Source organism: Phoenix dactylifera, chromosome 10, assembly GCF_009389715.1.
Source record: "Phoenix dactylifera cultivar Barhee BC4 chromosome 10, palm_55x_up_171113_PBpolish2nd_filt_p, whole genome shotgun sequence".
In the NCBI taxonomy this organism is placed as follows: Eukaryota; Viridiplantae; Streptophyta; class Magnoliopsida; order Arecales; family Arecaceae; genus Phoenix; species Phoenix dactylifera.
Window position 1 is genome coordinate 4786788 of NC_052401.1, and position 19184 is coordinate 4805971.

Below are 19184 nucleotides of genomic sequence, written 5' to 3' on the forward strand. Positions count from 1 at the left end.
TTCATCTAGAGGTGCCGTGGGGCTATCTACCAATCCGAAGTATGGTGGTAAGGAGGGGCGTGAGGATTACTCCGATGTGTGAGAAGTGCCCCGACATGGAGGAGTCTACCAGTTATGTGCTTCTTGGTTGCCCTCGAGCAGTGCAAATTTTGGAGGAGGGCTTCATTTCCTATGCCGTGGTCCATGGGGTCGGCTGAGGAGCTTCAACGCCATATGAGGGATTTCTTGAGGAGACCAAGTTCTATTGAGTGGGGCATCACTTGTGCTTACCTGGCCTATCGTATCTGGCTGAACATGAATGCTCGTCTCTTTGAAGGTAGGAGAACATCTCTGAGTTTGTGGTGGATAAAGCTCTCCTTCAGGCTGCCGAAATCATCAATACTACCATGACAACTTCATCCGGGATGGCTGGGACATATAAAACTCCCACTTCACTACTGCAGTGCCTAAATTTACTCTTGTCTCTTGGGAGCCCCCACCTCCAGCCATCTCAAAGTGAATTTCGACGACAGTGTGTCAGCAGATGGAGATAGATGAGGTATAGATTTTGTGATCAGAGATCATAACTCCATACTGATTGCCGCAGGAGGGTATCAAACCTATGACATGACAGCTATTAAAGCGGAGCTCAGGGCAACTTGGGGGCATCACCTTCGTGAGGCATATTCTAGGAACTGATAACATCTTTTTGAAAGCGGACTCAGCGACGGTGGTCGAGTGGATTCGGGATGAGAAGTGGTGAGGTGATGGCCACCCACTACTAAATGATATCTAGAGGATAGCGAGATATTGTGGCTCATTCTAGATTGCTCATGTATATCGTGAGGCAAATATGATTGTAGATCCGATCATCTTCTTCACTGTTCATCATTAGAGAGAAATTTTTTAGATATATTTTGTAGCCGCTCCTCCATCCTGCTATCTTCTTTTTGTCTAACTATGTGGCTGTGCTCGCACCAGAGAGTAGTATAACCGCCGTTGTACCAAGGAAAAAAAAAAAAAAAGCGCAAAAAACGTCCGGCACGACTCGCAAAGTCGCCTTTGCATCGCATGCCCTCTCCAACTTTGTTCTACTTTCCGGAGACCGAAGCCTTATCCTTTAAACACCAGTCCTTCCATTCGATCAGGCGGTGGGATTAATCATCAAATGGACGGGGAGCCGTCGCCGGCGGTAGCGACCGAGGTCTCGGGGCCTCCATCTCCAGGGGTATCGCCGGTCCGCCTCGCCGATGGCATGGAGGAGCTCGTCCGCTTCACCCTTGCCGCCGCCGGCGAAGGCCTGGACGATTGTGATGTGCTGCTGTCCAGGGACTACTGCATCCACCTGCTCCAAGATGAGTCCAACCCCACGGATCCCCATCTCAACGGTAAATCCGCCGATCCCTCCCTCTCGGTTGCCACGTGGCGTGCATTCAACCCATTTTCTTTGGATAGTCTTCCCGTTTTCATGATTTAAGATGTTAAAATGGAAACATAGGATGAATTTTATGTAACAAATACGAATTATTTTGCTGGATAGGAGCTGATACTTGTAATCTGACCTTAGATTGGGGCAATTTCTAGGCAGAAATTAGTCGACTCAAAGAAACCGTCGAGTTGAAGATGTTACAAGTTTTAATTCTTCATGTTGCTTGCCGTTTCCTTATTGTCTTTCTTTTCTTTTTCTTTCTTTTTAATTTTGCGGGCCAATATACACCCTTTTTTTTGGCCAATTTTCTGTTTTTATGTGAAGATCTTGGGAATGTCTGTGGAGGTGTTCCAGTATATCCTTTGTATAAACATTTGGCACGAGCAATAGAGCAATGCATAAATTCTGGAACTTTCCGGAGAACAACCAACTCTGTGGTATCTGTTCCTCTTGATGAGTCCTTGAAGATGAGAGAGAACGAATGGAGTAAGCTGATCTTGGATAAAGGATCCGAATTGTTAAAGGTAAGCAAACTTCCATATGCGTGCGCTTGTGTGTGCGCGCGCTTTTCTGTGCATGCTTGTTATTACAATGTCTCTTTCTCATTTTATGGCATTGCACTTGACAGATGTTTAAAGCTGTAGAGTTTGAGCTCCATGTTCAAGAACCATTCTTCTCACAGCTGAGAGGTAATCCTTTTATGATCTTACTGCTGGTGCATAGTTAGTTACAATAAAGACACTGCAGGAGCTCTTTTACTGATTAGGTTAAGGCATCTTGCATTTTATGTACTTTCAAACACTTTTGCTTCTTGGTGTCATTTTACCATATAAAGTTTCAGTGTTTCATTATTCATATATGTATGACTGTTGGATTATAAAGGTGATGATCAGATGCTTTGCTAGGTAAAGCTAATTGGCACTATATCAGTTTGTTTAGGTGGTATTTAGTTGCGATGCTATGCCATTGAAGCATAGCAGCTCAGTGCATTAGATCCTGGTAGAATTCTGGTACAGTTGAGGAGTCAGGATATAAGATGACATGGACTTGATATAACAGTGCTTGATCATTATTTTATATCATCAAATGAATCCATGTACCAAATGCGACCATTTTGATTGCTATCTGCATGTGTTGATGTCAGAATATTTAACTCGATCTAAATGACTAATCAGATGTTCTATCATGCTATCTTGTATAGTGCAACAGGGAATCCAAGTACCCACTCATTCATGTACGGGTGGCAATCTAAGTTTCGGCACAAAACTAATGTGAGAAGTCTGATTATAATTTGTTGTAATAGCTAAATATGGATGATATGTGTATACTATTTTTAACATAATAAACGTCTATATAGCGAAAATATAATTCTTTACCTGTAAAAGTTATTTGGTCAATACCAATGTGTAGCTGTCATCAACAGAAACATGAGTCTGAAGAGGGAAGGCAACTTACTGGCTAATAGGGATTTGGTGGATGCGAAGAAATAAGTGAGTTACTATTCTAACCATGCAAGGCATTTGGCACTGCAGAGTACTTTTTATGTTGGTTTAACAAATTAATTGTGTTAATCTTGTATATTACTTTCCTTAATGTAGAGCTCATGGCAGCTTGAAGTAAGCCATCTATTAGGCAATCAATGAAAAGTTTGAGATGTTGCTGTAGAATTAATTAATCTATACGTATCATAGAGCTTACTCCCATTATGCTGGGTGATCTCAGAGACAAATAGCATCTAGTCTTCTTTTTTAAGTGCCTGATATTTTCTTAGTGGGATCTTGTTAGGGATTAGTAACATGCCCTTCCCGCTAAATAGCATAGTTGGCATTGATGATGGAAGCTATCGTTTTGTTCTTATGGATTCATGAGCCTAGTCATTCTCTTCTTACAACTAAATAGTGCGGATCCAGATGTCCTTTGCACATGCATGTGCAGTGAAATAATATGTATTTCTTCGTACTTGGTAGCAGACTGCGGTCGGAGTTTGCTTACAGTTTACTTGATAAGGGGCCAAATGTCATTGTAGGCATCAGCATATTTACTAGTAACTTGGACCTTAGAAACATGCTATTGCCATGTTCATGTAGCCGATTTTAGCTTGATATCTTAGAGAACAGTTCTTGGTTCCCATTTAAACCTATGAACATTTTATTTCCTAAATGTCTAATCTTTTGGGTCATTCTAATATTAGCATGTGATTTCTTTCTTCTCTTTTCTTTTCTTTGGTCAATTTGGTTCAGTTAATCTTTATGCTGTTACGACCTTGACTTGAAGTGGGTTTGCTCTCGGAGTCTATACTAACCAAACTATATCTTCAGCTGGTCTGAAAACAGTTGAAGGGAGGTGTGCAACTGGTGATTATAATCGGTAAGATCAAAAACTGACTTCACTCTTATGTTGCTTGAATCAGTTTATATCCTTTTTTATCACTTGTATATAGTTTGATCAATTTAAACCCTCCAAGTAACCTATTTCAATCATAATTATAACCAGCAAAAGATTTTATATTGTACAAAACACCCATGCCATTCAGTGGCAAGATTATAAGTTAAAGAATTCACTTCAGGTTGTCCAAGATTTGTAAAAGGAGGCACAATAGAAAAAGCTCGGTTATTGCATGAACAGAGAAAACATTATTAAAGTGTGTGATCATGTACAAGAAAGGTCATAGGAGGCACTCTTGACACTGTTGAGATCTCATATTTATGTCAACATTTCAGAAAACAATGGGAACTTAAGAGAGAGATATGGTTAAGATGGTTGAAAAGGTAAAAGGACACTTGCTTTGATTGTGAATGATTTGTCAGGGACTCAGGATTGATAAAGTTGATCCTAAAAATGATGAAGCCGTAGTGTAACCATCAAAGCTTGTCCTGACTAATTGGGATCAGCTTTAGGATTCCTCATTTGCCAAGCATTCTGTACCTTTGATGTCGGATTTAAACCCATTTCATAGTTTGACATGCTTTTTATGATTACCTTTCACCTTTTTCATCAGACTAATTTCGCAGTGGTTGATCCCAAAGTGATCAGGCTTATTATTAATAGTTTCATATCAAGTTTAGATCTGAGCTAACCATCAATTGGTAATAGTTTTGAAAAAGTTGCTTTGGTTGTGGAATGACTTTTTGAAGAATTATAACACTGATTCCAAAACGAATTCTCATTATGAAACCTTGCTCCAGCTAATTAGGGGTCAGCATTATGAATTCACATTCACTGAGCATTGCTTATCTTTGGTATCAAATTTTTGATCTGTTTTATAGTTTAACATACTTTTTACAACAGGATTTCAATCTAACATCAAACCGCCACCTTGTTGATCTGGGCTTAAGTTTTTGATCCAAAAATGATAAACCTTTGGTAGTAGTTATGGTATCAAGTTTATATTTGCTTTAGTTAAATTTGGCATTTCGTTTTAGAAATATGTGTATAAGAATTAAACCATCCAAATTATAGAAGAGATAAGTAATACATTTTCAAGGTCTACTTGATGTTTTTTGTCTGCTTACATAATTATTAAAAGACAAAGTGACAAAGGCAGGGGTGTTGATGAGTTGAACTAGCTTGGATCACTCACAAGACCAAATTTTCTGACGTAAAACCTCTAGTCAGATTTTAAACATGTATGCTGCTTCTAAGCCTTGAAGCATATTTTTTCGGCAAACAAGATTGAACCTAGCTAAAGTGTATATGGGTCAGTTGAGGCTCAAAATTATTATAACATCATAACTATCATATTAGTTTCTTTTGAAATAAATCCTTAATGCTGCAAGTCTAACACTCTTAACTAATTTTTTACTTATGACTTTCAATAGACTCACGGAATATGTTATACTTCTTTGAGTGTAAGACTAATGTCCATCTCTGGACCTTAAGCCATGGTGAGAACCAAAATAGCTGAGTTAAAGCCAAGTGCAGGTAGATGGATTCTGAGTTGAGCTGAGAAACTTGGAAAAACAAGAATCAAATTCTGTTATTACTACTGAGCTTTCTCATGTTATCTCATCGATAAGCAGTTTGATTTCTTTTCTTTATTATAGTTAATGTTTCATACAGTTGCATTTTTCTCCCTAATGTGTTGTTGCCAGGATCACACCAGGTTCTTTACTTCTCTTCAACAAATGCCTCTTGTTTGAAGTTCAGGTGATGCCATCCTATTTCATGCATCCAAACTGTAAATTTACTGTTAAACCTTTTTATGCATTTGCAAAAGTTTGTCTTGCAGAAGATCTTAATCTAAATGATTACGATGTTAGTGATTCTAATGAGGACTCACCGAGTGGATGAATAATTAAGTCAAAAAAGAAAAATATGCAAGGACGAGGAGCGGGGAAGGAAAGAGGAAATTGACCACTTTAATCCTATAGAGTTTGCTTCTGCATAAATTCAATCGCCATATGGCTGACAACAAAATCTGTAGTTTGTGGTTCGCTAGCTTAGGCTAACAACTAGTAACTGTTGGTTAAAGATCTGAAGCTTGGTGTCTTAGTCGTATAAAACTTCCACACCCCCCCCCCCCCCCAAAAAAAAAAAGATCATTCTTTTTCATTTATACACGTTTTTTTCTTTTTAATATAGTTGCTATTATGTCAATGATATTTGGTGAGAGCGATAAATAATTCAGATATCACTAGCATGTGGCAATTTAAGAGTACAAATATTAAATATTTGTTATATTAATCTTGTTTACGTGTTTTGCTGCTTTAATAATCAGATAAATGATTTTCCTGCATATCAGTCACAAAAGAATAGAAAAGCTTCATTAAATGAATTGTTCTTTATTAACCTTTTTAGTTGATAGCTACTAGTGGTGCTTTGCAGGATGTTAGATGGTATAGTTCATTCTCTGAGATGCTGCAAGAAGAGACTCTTGCTAAAGTCCTTCCTGGAGTTAAAACTATTGAAGAAGGTACTAGGCTAATCATTTTAATTCCAGTTCAAGGGTTATTCCTCTGAAAAATATATATGTAGGGTCACACAAATCTCTTAAAGGGAGCTAACAGGAATAAGTTCTGTATGATTCTACAAATAAATTTGGCACTGCCTTTTGCACTGTCTGGTCTATTCTAGTTCCCTAAATGGGCAGACTTTGTAAATGCTTTCAAAGTTTTTTATTTTAGATGTTGAAACTTGAAACACAGTTTTAATTCTGCTTATATTCCTGCTTATCAAGATATCATTCTTAGCTTCAGATGCAGTGTTCTTACAACTCAATTATTCATATGTGCACATCTACCTTGCTTTTTACATCAGTATCACTGTACCAGACAGCGCTCACATAACCTAGTAAATTTTCACCTAAGAAAGTGACTGAACAGTTATTTAAATCATTCATTTCTTGAACATTTTTAGCTTCAGATGCAGTGTTCTTACAACTCAATTATTCATATGTGCACATCTACCTTGCTTTTTACATCAGTATCACTGTACCAGACAGTGCTCACATAACCTAGTAAATTTTCACCTAAGAAAGTGACTGAACAGTTATTTAAATCATTCATTTCTTGAACATTTTTAGTAATTAATTTGAATCACTGTTTGAGCAAATTCAGTAACATGGAGTGTGGTCTTTTCAGGTGTGAAAATCTACCGCAAGTTTTACTCAGAAGAGAAGGAAAAATCTAAAGGTGTCCTGGCAATTTCTGTTTCAAAAGTAGCTTCTCAGCCATATATATCTATGGCCAACCTACTTTCTGTGAGTATTGGACCATTGTGCCAATGAAATATATTTCCCTAAAATTTAATGTAACAGATCTGTTGTTATTTTGAAGATAGGAAACTAGTTCCTTATCTCTAACAGAACTAGTAGAATCTCTACCATCTATCCCTTTCTGGAAGAAATTGCATAGCTTAGTATTTTTATTATACGTCCTGTCAATAGGAAGATACAAAATGTAGAACTATTTTTGGCAAATGGCAGATTTCAGGACCATAACGCTAGTTGAAATTTTTAATCCTTGTCAATTGGAGCTTAAATAGATCCATGTCCATCCTTACATAGGTAATGGGTCTATTTATTTATGCCTTCATTGTCATGAGAGTAGTGGTATGGGCTAATCCATCTGTATGGTACAACACACACAACCAATTCTTACATCAACTCTACATTCTGGAAATCTTACAGTTGGCTAAGTTCCTTCAGGAATCCAAGCCCTTCTGTAATACGTATTATTGGGAACTTGATTATTGTCCTGTTTGGTAGTGTTCAAACTGAGGTTCTGCTGTACTAGGGTGGAGGTTAAACCTTACATATTCATCTCAAGAACACAGTATTATTCTTCAGTCTTCCTTTAAAACTACAAGGGAGCTTCCTCAGCTAGGGGTGTCAGTGGGTCATGGCACCCCCCCATCCTATTGACAAATCTTGTAATTATGACATTAGTTCTACTAATATACTTCTTAGTAAAGCAAATGCTCTTCTGCTGGGAGCAATACAGAAATCTACATTGCCTAAATGGTGAATCTTGATTGCTGCAAAGCTTTTATACTTTTTCTTCATCTCTCTTTAGTGTTATTGTGTATGGCATGATCTTTGTGATGAATTTTATTATCTTGCAGCTTTTTTTGCTTGCATATCTCATTTCCTCCAAGAATGGAGTTGTATCATATTTTTCTGTTTCTATATTTTACCAGGGATTAAGTTATGATGGTGTGGGAAGTCTTCTTGGTATGAGACATACTGTTGGAACAGTTCTGGATGCACTACCTCCTCCAAGATCATTTTTGATATCATCTTCTATGAATCCTCATCGACCAAATGTAAAATCTGAATTCCCAGAATAGAAGATTATTTACCTGTCAACTGCTATTAATCGATGGTTCCAATAATTGTATCATTAACAATTCAGTAATTTTGCAATGCACTTTGACCTCAGATATGCCTTGCAAAATTGATTTTGTAAACAATGTTAAATTTTCATGAACCTATCAAAGAAATTCTTATCCTAGACTGAGAACACACTTTGTTGTGCATGATGAATGCTCTTTTTATCATTTCGGAGACCAATCTAGAGGAAATAGACAGCAATATGGGTATCTTATTGTGATGGCAGCCACTGATGCCTACCACTTTTCTAATAAAATTATGGATTGAGCATAGGCCACCAAATCGCTATTAGGAGGTAGGCATCTTTCTTATTGGGGGTCATGCATGGTTGGTGAATTTTGTGTCTGCAGTAAGAGAACCACCACCATGGGCTGTCAACTTGTGTCCCTTCTCTACTCTGTCAAGGTGTGGTAGTTCCAGATTATTAAATGCTTGTTGAGACATATCATTGATTGTACTCTTATCTTGTTTGGCTGGAGGTTAAAGGTTGTTCCTTAACTGATGCGGCAAGGGCATTGGCGAAACATGTAAACAGGAGTAGTGATGGATGGTGGGGTGATTTTTATGGAAGTGGTAAGGAACAATTCTAGATTATTCTCTGTTTTAGTATATTATAGATTCTTTTAAATTTGTCCGAGTGCCTCATTTCTTTACTCTTTATATTTGCTGCAGTATTTATTTGTTGAATTGCTGCCTTTTCAGATTCGAAAAAGAACACGCTTGCATTAGAAGTAATCAATCGCTTGTTAACGAATTGCTGTTGGATGAATGTCCACTTGATTAAACCTTATGATTGTGTCTTTGAGATACGGGTCAGTGAAGGCTATGGTGCTCGGTGGTCTAAAGATGGCTCAAAGGTATTTTAACTAGGAGGAGATTTGTCTAATTAAAATTGGCTTTGTGTCCTTCATGAGCCTTGCCTAGTACCTCTCTTGTTATTGCTCATGAGTGAAGTGTCTCTTTAGAAACCTCGCAAAATTATTCCCTCCACACCCGTCCCCTTAATTCCTTTTATATTTAAAGACTACCAAAAGCAGAAGAAAGTATTTTGATTAATACTTCTTTTTTTTTTTTACTGACTTGAGGAAATTGTGACTGAAAATATCAAGATCAACAATAAGTATTTCATTTACAGCACGAACTCCTCTTTTGAGTGCTGCTTGTCTTTCGCTGCTAGACTTCATAAATACTGATGAATCCATGCCACTATCAGGAAGGGGAATCAAATATTTCAACAACAAAGGGAAAATGCCTCTCTAGTCAAGTTGGTTGTGTTATAGTAGCAAAGATTTGTGTACTGAGCAGTTGCTGCTTAAAATTTTAAGAGATCTACAATGTTGTTCATTCTGACTATATGCTGCTTAAAATTTTAAGAGATCTTGAAGTCATTCTTGCTGTATTTTTATTTGTCCTCCCATGTTTTCAGTTTATCGGTTTTTTGGAGCCATACACAGAAGAAGGCTTTGCAAAGGGATGGAAATGTTAAAGACTCTTCTCTCCCTGATGGTTGCTCATCGGCTTTCAATTGGGGGCAAAATCTGCTGTAGATGACAGTTCCTCACTTCCTTGAGTACTTTGGGAGCGTGTGGGATATTACTGTTTAACTGGATTTGCTTTTCTCAAACTGAAAGTAAAAGCAAATAGCACTGATAGGATATATGTGGGTGGACTACTTGCTCTTACCCCTTAAGCACTGGATATGGCCCTGTCAAGTCATGATGAGCAGAGAAAGTGCCACATAGGCTGTTCTTCATGTAGAATGAATTGTCTTAAGATTCCAACAAGTGTGCAATAATTGTTTCTTTTTTTTTTTCTTGTCTTTAGATGCATATTTAAGCATATGAAGATATATGTGGAGATCTTTTAGTCATTCACTGGTATTAAAGTTATATATTATGTATTAATGACCTTATCAAAGCAATGAACTCAGTTAGCCAGTGCCATGTTCCAATACAATCTTTTTCATTCTGAGTTAAAACTTTGGCAACTCTACAATATCATTTCCTCAAAAGTTACTGTTCAGTACAAATGTCTGACAATTTGACATTCTGTTCATGATGATTTATATATGTTAAATTTCTCAAAGGTTTGGTAAATATACTCATTTTTTATGCGATGGTATTAGTAAATATGTAGTAATTGCAAGCAATTGCCCAAGTCCAACATATTTCAGCATTGGATTTACATACGCTGAGTGCAATATGACTTTCAAGTACAAGCTTTTGCAGCTAAATCTATCCTCTAATGCGGTGCGACTCATGTATTTTTGCTCATGTGATTATTTTCTAGAAGATTCTGGATTTTCTTTTTTTTGTTTCTTTTGAGGTGAGAGTAGGAGCTCCAACCCCACACCTATCTTATACCACAGCCTCCAGCCCCTCCTCCCCATACTCCTTCCTTTTCCTTTTGACCCTCCAACCCCACACCTATTTTATATCACAACTTCCAGCCCCTCTCCTCCCCCAACCTCAAGAAATTTATGGATCATGCTCCTTTTTGGTTGAGTTCTGCTCTTTTTTTGGGTTGATGGTAGGAGCAATCTAGTGTGGCACTACTCCAATTGGGTGCCACCAACCAGCCTCTTGCAAATCACACCAATTCCTTATGCCATTGAGTCTAAAATTAGTGAGCTCTCCACAACTTTTCTTTCTTTCTTTCAATATTTTTTAGATAGATGTGTTACTCTATGTTTTAGGATGAGGTAGTAGAAATTTGACACATTTTTTTTATAGGATTCGGGCATGTACTTTATTGGATGTAATATCCCTAAATGGTTGTTCTCAGGTTGTTTAACATTATTTAGAATCTTTTTATAGAATATCTGTATTGGCTATTGACATTAGTGGAAAACAATGAACAATTGGCATGCAGCAATTACTAGTGAGATCTCTCGGGAGGATATTTATCTGGCCAAAAAAAAGTAACGCACATTAGTGCATGATACTAATAGATTACAATATATGACCCATTTTTTTAATTCTCTGCTAAGGTATAAATATCTGATTTAATTTGGAATTTATAAATAGTCAAGGGTTTGGGTTAACTAAGAATGGGGCTGAAGAAGCTCAACCTAACGACGTGTTTTGCTGGCTGGAGCAATCCTGCTAGAGGGTGATTCGGCCACGGTGATCGGCTGAATCCAAAGGCACTGGTGGCACAGCTAGGCACCATCTTTTACTCCGGAATATTCGAAACATGGTAAGAGACGAAATTGAGTTCCAGGCTGGGCATGTTTATAGAGTGGCTAATGAGGCTGTGTATTAGGTAGACTCGTATGTGGCCGATCATTCCAAAAAAATTCTGTGAGTTAGAGAAAGTGAGTTGTCTAGTGCACTTCGTGATGTATTATTTTTTGACTTTTCTAAATACATCCATATGAAAGGTTGTGCAAGCCGTCCGCTGCAGCAAAAAAAATAATTAAAAAAATCATCAGGTTAAGTCCAGTCCCAAATCGGCGATCCAGCCCTCACCGGACCGAACACGAGCCGGAACCCCAGACCGGCGCTCCAGCCCGAACCATGACGGATATATCCGTTGGACGAGCGCGTGGGAACACGATGAGCCCGGGGTTTTAGAGCTAGGGTTTTAGCAACCAGTAGAACCGAGCAGAATACGACAGAGATCCAACAACCATCCGGCGGTATGTCTGCTACCAATCAACCGCTAGATTCTTCATCCTTGTTACCCCTCGAAAATTTCTCTTCGAAAGGTAAAATTTGTTTGCATTAAGCTTACCTCGGATTTTTCCCCCTTTTTTGGGTTTCTGATTGAAAAATCGGCGCTTTTCGAATTAGAACGGCAATGGCAATCATGCTATGCTATGTTCTTGAGTGTTTCAATCCTCAAAATTGGCGTTTTCATCACTAATAAGGGTATGCTTGATGTTCAAGTTTTAGCTCCGTGATAACTTATAATTATCCATTCGGTGCTCCAATTTAATAACTGGGCATATTTTGTATTGTAAGTAAAGCTGGTGTTTTCCTGTTTCTGTTGTTGCTTATCTAGTGTTTTTTTTTAAAAAAAATAATAATAAGAAAACCTGTTTCTCTATTGGAGATGCGATATAAGGCATGCAAAAAGAAGTGCCAACTGCCAGCTTTAGTTTCATTTTGGTGGTTTGATTATCCTTGTGGTCTAATTGATTCCAGTACATAGCAAAATCCTTGTTATAGTAGTAAAATTATCTGTTATAGGAGCATGAGTGGCGGTTTCCTTCTCCTTGTGGTTGTTTACCTGATCAATTTGTAACCTTCCTTTGTCATTGCGCAGTGAGGTAATGCCTGCTGTTTGAGTGGTCATGGTGGCAGAATGAGATGCTTTCGTCGTTATGCTCCTCAACCTGCTGCTGAAGGCAACGCCTAGGAGCAGAACACGGCTCTTCTCCACTGCAACCCCTCCTTCACTCCCTTCTCCAGGCTTGGCATTGCCTTCATTTGTTTCTTTCTTGAAGGAATGCAAGTCTTTGGCAGCTGCCCGACAAATCCACCAACAGATTCTCACCCATGGTCTTCTTTCCACACCTGTTTCCTCCTCTGCTGCATCATCATCAGCAACAGCATTAGGAACTGGCATTGTAGCCTCATACCTTGATGCCAGTTCCCCTGCAGATGCCCTCTCTGTATTGGAGCGTCTATCCCCCTCACCTGTCTTCTGGTGGAATGCACTTATCAGACTAGGTGTCAACGAAGGCCACCTTGACCATGCTCTCTTCCTTTGCCGTTGCATGCAACGTGTTGGAACCAGGCCTAACCATTACACCTTCCCTTTTGTCCTCAAGGCATGTGGCAAGCTACCTTCCTACCGACGGGGAACTGTGCTGCATGCTGTTGTATGCAGAAATGGCTTTGAGTCATATATTTTTGTGTGCAATGCCTTGGTGACCATGTACGCGAGCTGTGGTTCTCCAGAGGAAGCTGGCCGTGTGTTTGATGAAATTATTTATAAGGGGATAGATGATGTGATCTCATGGAATTCAATGGTAGCAGCTCATGTGAAGAGTGGCAACCCTCGGCTTGCCTTGGAGCTGTTTGCCCAGATGGCAAAGAAAGGCAACAACAAGGCTATCCAGCAGAGGTCGGACATCATAAGCCTTGTCAACATCCTTCCTGCTTGTGCCTCTCTCAGGGCATTGCCCCAGGCCAAAGAAATTCATGGTTATGCCTTAAGAAATGGTCTCTTCTGGGATATCTTCGTGGGCAACACCATCATTGATGCGTATGCAAAGTGTGGGATGATGGAGGATGCCTGTAGGGTTTTTAATGGGATGGAGGTCAAAGATGTGGTGTCTTGGAACGTGATGGTCACCGGGTATTCACAAAATGGCAACTTTGGCAATGCCCTTGAGCTTTTCGAAAAGATGCGTGAAGAGAATATACCATTGAATGTTATTGCATGGAGTGCTGTGATTGCGGGATATGCTCAGAGGGGACATGGCCATGAGGCCCTCGGAGTCTTCCGTCAAATGCAGTTATCAGGATCAGAGCCTAATGCAGTCACCATTATCTCCCTCCTGTCTGCCTGTGCTTCTGTGGGAGCTTTATCTCAGGGGATGGCAACGCATGCATATGCTCTTAGAAAATGCCTTATGACGTGGAATGATGATGATGGTGAAGGTGAAGATCTCATGGTGCAGAATGCAATAATAGATATGTATTCAAAATGCAGGAGTTTTAATACAGCCCGCTCAATATTTGATAGCATACCTCTGAGAGAGAGGAACGTTGTGACTTGGACCGTCATGATTGGTGGTTATGCACAGCATGGAGATTCCAATGTTTCCTTGGAACTCTTCTCTCAGATGATACTAAAAGCCAGCTCTGTTGCACCTAATGCTTTTACCATATCTTGTGTTCTGATGGCTTGTGCTCGTTTGGGTGCACTGCGTTTTGGTAAACAGATCCATGCATATGTGATCCGCAATCGGTATGAGCCAGCAATGCTGTTTGTAGCCAACTGCCTTGTTGACATGTACTCAAAATGCGGTGACATAGATGCAGCCCAAAGGGTCTTCAATAGGATGCCTCGAAAGAATGCTGTTTCTTGGACATCCTTAATGACTGGATACGGAATGCATGGCCATGGTGATGATGCCCTCTGTGTCTTTGAGGAGATGCAAAAAGTGGGGTTTGTGCCTGATGGGATTACCTTTCTTGTGGTGCTCTATGCTTGCAGTCATTCTGGCATGGTTGATCAGGGGCTGAAGTACTTTCACAACATGGGTAGGGACCATGGGGTAGTTGCAGGTGCAGAACATTATGCTTGTGTTGTTGATCTGTTGGGCCGTGCAGGCCGTTTAAATGAAGCCTGGGAAACAATTAAGAGCATGCCAATCAAACCAACTGCAGTTGTTTGGGTGGCCTTGCTTGGTGCATGCAGAATTCATGCAAATGTGGAGCTTGCTGAATATGCTACAGAACGATTGTTAGAGTTGGAGTCTGAAAATGATGGATCATACACATTACTCTCCAACATTTATGCAAATGCTGGGCGTTGGGGAGATGTGGCCAGGATCAGACACCTGATGAAGAAGTCGGGGATCAAAAAGAGGCCAGGCTGCAGCTGGATTCAGGGGAAGAGGGGCACTGCCACATTTTTCGTGGGGGATAGGTCTCATCCGCAATCTCAGCAGATATATGCTGTTATAGGGACCTTGATGGAACGCATCAGAGCCATCGGATATGTACCTCAAACACATTTTGCCTTACATGATGTTGATGACGAGGAAAAAAGTTACCTTCTCTCAGAGCACAGCGAAAAACTTGCCCTTGCTTATGGCATCCTAACCTCCTCTCCTGGGACGCCCATTCGGATCACGAAGAATATACGTGTCTGTGGCGACTGCCACAGTGCCTTCACATTCATCTCTATGATTGTCGAGCATGAAATCATAGTGAGGGATTCCAGCCGCTTCCATCACTTTAAGAAGGGTTCTTGCTCTTGTGGTGGCTATTGGTGATAACTCACATAGAAGATTTTGTTGAATGTAAATTTTGACATGGAATATCAGTACACCATTTATTTCTAATATTGATTTATATCTGATTCTTGAATGAATTGATACTGCTTACAATTTGTGACCTACAGAACAATGTTTATTTATCATCAGTGATGGGATGTATGTGACTATCTCAGGCAATAATGCAGCACCAATTTTGATACAAGTTATGTTCTTTTAGCTCGGATGTATCCTTAAAATTTTTCTTTACATGATTTTGTTATTGTTACCTACTTATGGATGACAAGCTTATAAGGAGTCTAAAGAAAAATGGCTGCCATTTGTACTGTATGCTGGCGTGTCAGCAAGAAACTTAGTTTTTAGAAAAGAATATGATGCTACTCCAAGATGGTAAACAGGATAGCTTTTCTTTCATGAGTGCAGTTAACTAAAAATTTAAGAGTAAGATAGTGAAGGCAGGTTGCACTATGGTAACAGTATATTGTGATTTTTTTCTTTTATGTCAGAATTGTATATTGCTTTATTTATGGAACTATGTTAACCATATCTTTACCCACCTGTAAAAGATTCTGTGAAGGCAGGTAATTGATATTAGGAATGACTGGAATACTGGACATGCAAAATTTAACTTTTTATGCAAGTTTACGGGTGAAACTGCTAAGAGTCCTGATGGTAACAACCTGGTGTAGTGAATTACAGAAAAAAAGCTTCAGTATAGTTTTTCTTGCTTTCAAGTTGAAATTATGTGTACCTGCTAATACCGCAACTAAGTCAGGTTCTTTGTCGTGGATGACAGCATACATATATATGCATGTTCCCTTGTAAATGCAATTTAGAATTTGTGAACTTGGTCTTCTTACTATATATGAAATGCCTACATCTGATTTGTGAAACAGCAGAGAATGTTGTTCCTGATTAAAATCAGTTAGATCATATGTTTGTTATCATTTCTTTCATCCTATTACGGTGAAATTAAGCCCATTGTTTGCAAAGAATTACCAAGCCTGAGGCCTTGATTCCCTACACTACATGGGCACCAAAACTTTAAAAATGGGATGAGGCTTTTGGTCTGTGTTTCTAAATTTATATTTTGGTTTTGGCTTAATATTTTGGTGATAGTCAGAAGACTGTAAACCAAGGAGACAGGTCTTTTCCTGTTATCTCTTTGTGAAATTTAGAACAAGAATGAAAGAAAATAAAAGGCAGGAAGCTCAAGTATTTGAATTTTGCCATCATTTTCATGAATAGAGGGTTATTGGATGCATGCAATTTTTGTTGTTTAGAAACTAACATGTAAAATCAAATCTCTAGTTTCTTTGCATTCCAAACATTTGGAGTTCTTTATGGAAGTTCCCAAATTTTAAAATCTTATATGTTAGACAGTTGCTACAAGGTTAAAACCTATTGTCAAAAATTTTCCCTGCACTGCCGGCCATGCCACATGGCACAAGGGGAATGGTGCTTTGTACCACAACCCTTCAGTGCTTCAATACTATCATGCACCAATCCCCTGGTAGTACATAGCATGCCAGTGGTCCATGGAAATTTTTTGGTAATGGGTTCAGGTCCCAAAACATTATTCAGGATGTTATGGTGCATTGTGGAGGAACTATTAATTCTACTTCCATTCAGTCCTTTTCCAGTGAATAGTCCCATTTGTTTTATATTTAGAAAATGCAATATTTCTTCATTTGATTGCTTTTGGGTGCTGCTTTGTATTGGAAGCCATGGGTCTAGCACTCCACTTTCAACAAGAACAAGACATTTTAAAGCAGTGCAATGAGGAAGATGGCTACTCCCTGACATACCAGAGATTATTGCAGTCACGTCAGTTATGACTTGCAACTAAATAACTCATAGAGCCTCGATATAGTTGCTTAAGGTATGGGCTTGAGTAAATAAATTGTAGAGCTTGCTCATCATGATTTTAGTGCCTATGTAATTCTCTGGGGGATGCTGTTCGTTTAATCTCCCACTAGTGTTTTCATGGAGTCAAAACTGTAAGGATAATGAACTAATGTTCCTACCTGCGTTTGAACCTGGATATTTTTCAACGATGTAATTTACAGGGCTGTTTACTTATCTGTAAGGAAAAGCAAAGACTTGGTTTTCAGGTGCAGATTTTCCTTCCATAGAAATGACCTCTTATATCTAAATGTTTTGTGATCTCTCTGATACAGGCCAAAGTATATGATTTCTTGAAATAATTCAGTTGGCATGTATTCCTAGATCTCTCATAGAAACCAAATCTGGAGCAACCAAGACTCATATTGAACTAGACGTAAACTTTGATTTCAATATGTTGGATTTGAAATCCTTTAGGTTTTCTATGCAGAGCATGTGGTCCACATTGTGTAGTGCTGCTAGTGCATGAAGAAAAGCTTAATACTTTTTCTACAAGGAGTGACCAAGAAGACTGATGCTTGAATTTAAATGATGCACTGTCTCTGATGCTCAAACAGTGAAGGCGGCAAATATCTTATCCGTAACTCCACTTACCAAACATTGCAGGGTAACTCATGTGAGATGATTTGCTGATCAGTTAGTTTCGCCGACAGGTTTAGACTTAAACCTTCTTCCCGGCATGTCACTAGTTTTTACTTTTTGAACAGCATTTTTAAAACATCAGGACCATCACTAATTTTTATTTCTGAACAACAGTTTAAAAACATTAGGACAACAGCAAGGAGCTAGTCAAGTTTGTCTCTTGACCAGGGCATATGCAAACTTTGATTCGAACATAAATCGTGAGCCCGCAAACATTGAAGGGTAACTCAAGTGACATGAATTGCTGATCAGTTAGTTTCATCCAAAGGTTTAGACTTCAACCTTCTTTCAGGCATGTCACTAGGTTCGTTTTTTCGAACAGAATCTTTTAAAAGATTAGGACCACAAAAAAAGAAAAAAAGATTAGGACCAGAACAAATAAGTAGTCAAGTTGGTATCTCGACCAGGCCATATGCAAACCTTCATGTTGTACATCATTCCATGATCACCACCGAGCGGCTTTTGCTCTGGTGGTAGCACCTCTTGCCCATTAGGAGAAATGATAGTATCAGCCCTTGCTTCAACTCCCGATTAACGGTACCAGTTTTGTGAGCTTCGACTCGATCTATTTGGGGGCCAAGGTTTTTGCCTAGGTGGGGTGAGTACGTGTAGCAGATGGAAATTAGCTTCTCCTGATCCTTAAATAATAAAAACAATAATAATAGTAATAATATATATATATATATATATATATATATATGTATATATATTGAAAAAAGTTTCATGCTCAAGCCTTTCCACTCTTTTTACCAGCAAGTTTCTTGTTAAAATCCTTCATGTACTAATATATTGGTTTGGTCTGATACAAGTGGCCTCATGCATGTGCGGAAGCATGTGTGTGTCGTGGCATGGCCAATCCGGAGTGCATTCATGATGCTCCTTTTCAGGCTTACAGTCCCAAAAGGAGTCAGGATATTGCTCATAAAAAAAGCTAGGGTGGAAGTAATCACCTTAGTGTGAAACCCCCACTGTGATCTTTTGATAGTACTGGCCGTGCACTGCTGAAATGCCCTGTAATTCTAAAACTAGTGATTGTATTTGTCCGGACTTATACACGCATAGAAAAGATTTTAGAGTAGCACCTGTTAATACATCTAAGGTTAATCAATTTGATGAAGAGGTTTCGTAGAGTAAAAAACAAGATTAATCCTTCAGCATGTATTCTAAGTTTTGACACTGAAGAGCTTTTAAAACCACAGCATAGACAAGGATGTCAAACTCAATACCCAAGAGCACTTAGTATGCACCCAAGTTTTTGCCATCTTATTCCACTATATCCTTCTATAGTATTGTGCAAGTGGAAGCAAGTGACATCACCAAAAGAAGTTTTAAAATCTTTCCCACCTTTTGTTGGGAGTTGTTGCATGGGTTCTGCCGCGTAGGGAGAGCTTGGTGGTCACACTCTGGTTCTCCATAGGTTTGGAAGCACTTGTAAAAATGTTTTG

The 19184-nt window shown here is 39.0% G+C and overlaps 2 protein-coding genes across 8 annotated transcripts; both read left to right on the top strand.

Moving 5' to 3' along the window:
• Nucleotides 1-942: 942 nt before the first annotated feature.
• LOC103708581 lies at nucleotides 943-10193 on the top strand. 6 transcript variants are annotated; one of them, XM_026805228.2, is made up of 11 exons: nucleotides 943-1367; nucleotides 1763-1932; nucleotides 2037-2097; nucleotides 3727-3775; nucleotides 5500-5554; nucleotides 6233-6320; nucleotides 6988-7106; nucleotides 8045-8170; nucleotides 8717-8810; nucleotides 8940-9094; nucleotides 9664-10193. In XM_026805228.2, the coding sequence occupies exons 1-11, from the start codon at nucleotides 1148-1150 to the stop codon at nucleotides 9721-9723; spliced, it is 1197 nt and encodes a 398-aa protein (XP_026661029.1). In that variant the 5' UTR covers nucleotides 943-1147; the 3' UTR covers nucleotides 9724-10193. The 6 variants fall into 6 exon arrangements, 4 of the variants coding, with proteins under 4 accessions (XP_026661029.1, XP_026661030.1, XP_008791802.1 ...); XM_008793580.4 differs by having other exon boundaries at nucleotides 955-1367; nucleotides 1733-1932; XR_003385977.2 differs by having other exon boundaries at nucleotides 961-1367; nucleotides 1733-1932; nucleotides 8724-8810.
• Nucleotides 10194-11708: 1515 nt separating this feature from the next.
• On the top strand, nucleotides 11709-15261 carry LOC103708580 (pentatricopeptide repeat-containing protein At5g16860). 2 transcript variants are annotated; one of them, XM_008793579.4, is made up of 2 exons: nucleotides 11709-11946; nucleotides 12507-15261. In XM_008793579.4, the coding sequence occupies exon 2, from the start codon at nucleotides 12565-12567 to the stop codon at nucleotides 15190-15192; it is 2628 nt and encodes an 875-aa protein (XP_008791801.1). In that variant the 5' UTR covers nucleotides 11709-11946; nucleotides 12507-12564; the 3' UTR covers nucleotides 15193-15261. The 2 variants fall into 2 exon arrangements, with proteins under 2 accessions (XP_008791801.1, XP_038986773.1); XM_039130845.1 differs by having other exon boundaries at nucleotides 11709-11877.
• The last annotated feature ends 3923 nt before the right edge of the window (nucleotides 15262-19184 follow it).

Excerpts from the sequence above, each read along its gene's own strand:
- LOC103708580 (XM_008793579.4), top strand. The coding sequence starts at position 12,565 with ATGCTCCTCAACCTGCTGCTGAAGGCAACGCCTAGGAGCAGAACACGG.
- LOC103708581 (XM_008793580.4), top strand. The coding sequence starts at position 1,148 with ATGGACGGGGAGCCGTCGCCGGCGGTAGCGACCGAGGTCTCGGGGCCT. Across the intron at positions 1,933-2,036 it reads AAGGATCCGAATTGTTAAAG|ATGTTTAAAGCTGTAGAGTT; the intron begins GTAAGCAAACTT and ends TGCACTTGACAG. Across the intron at positions 5,555-6,232 it reads GCCTCTTGTTTGAAGTTCAG|GATGTTAGATGGTATAGTTC; the intron begins GTGATGCCATCC and ends GGTGCTTTGCAG.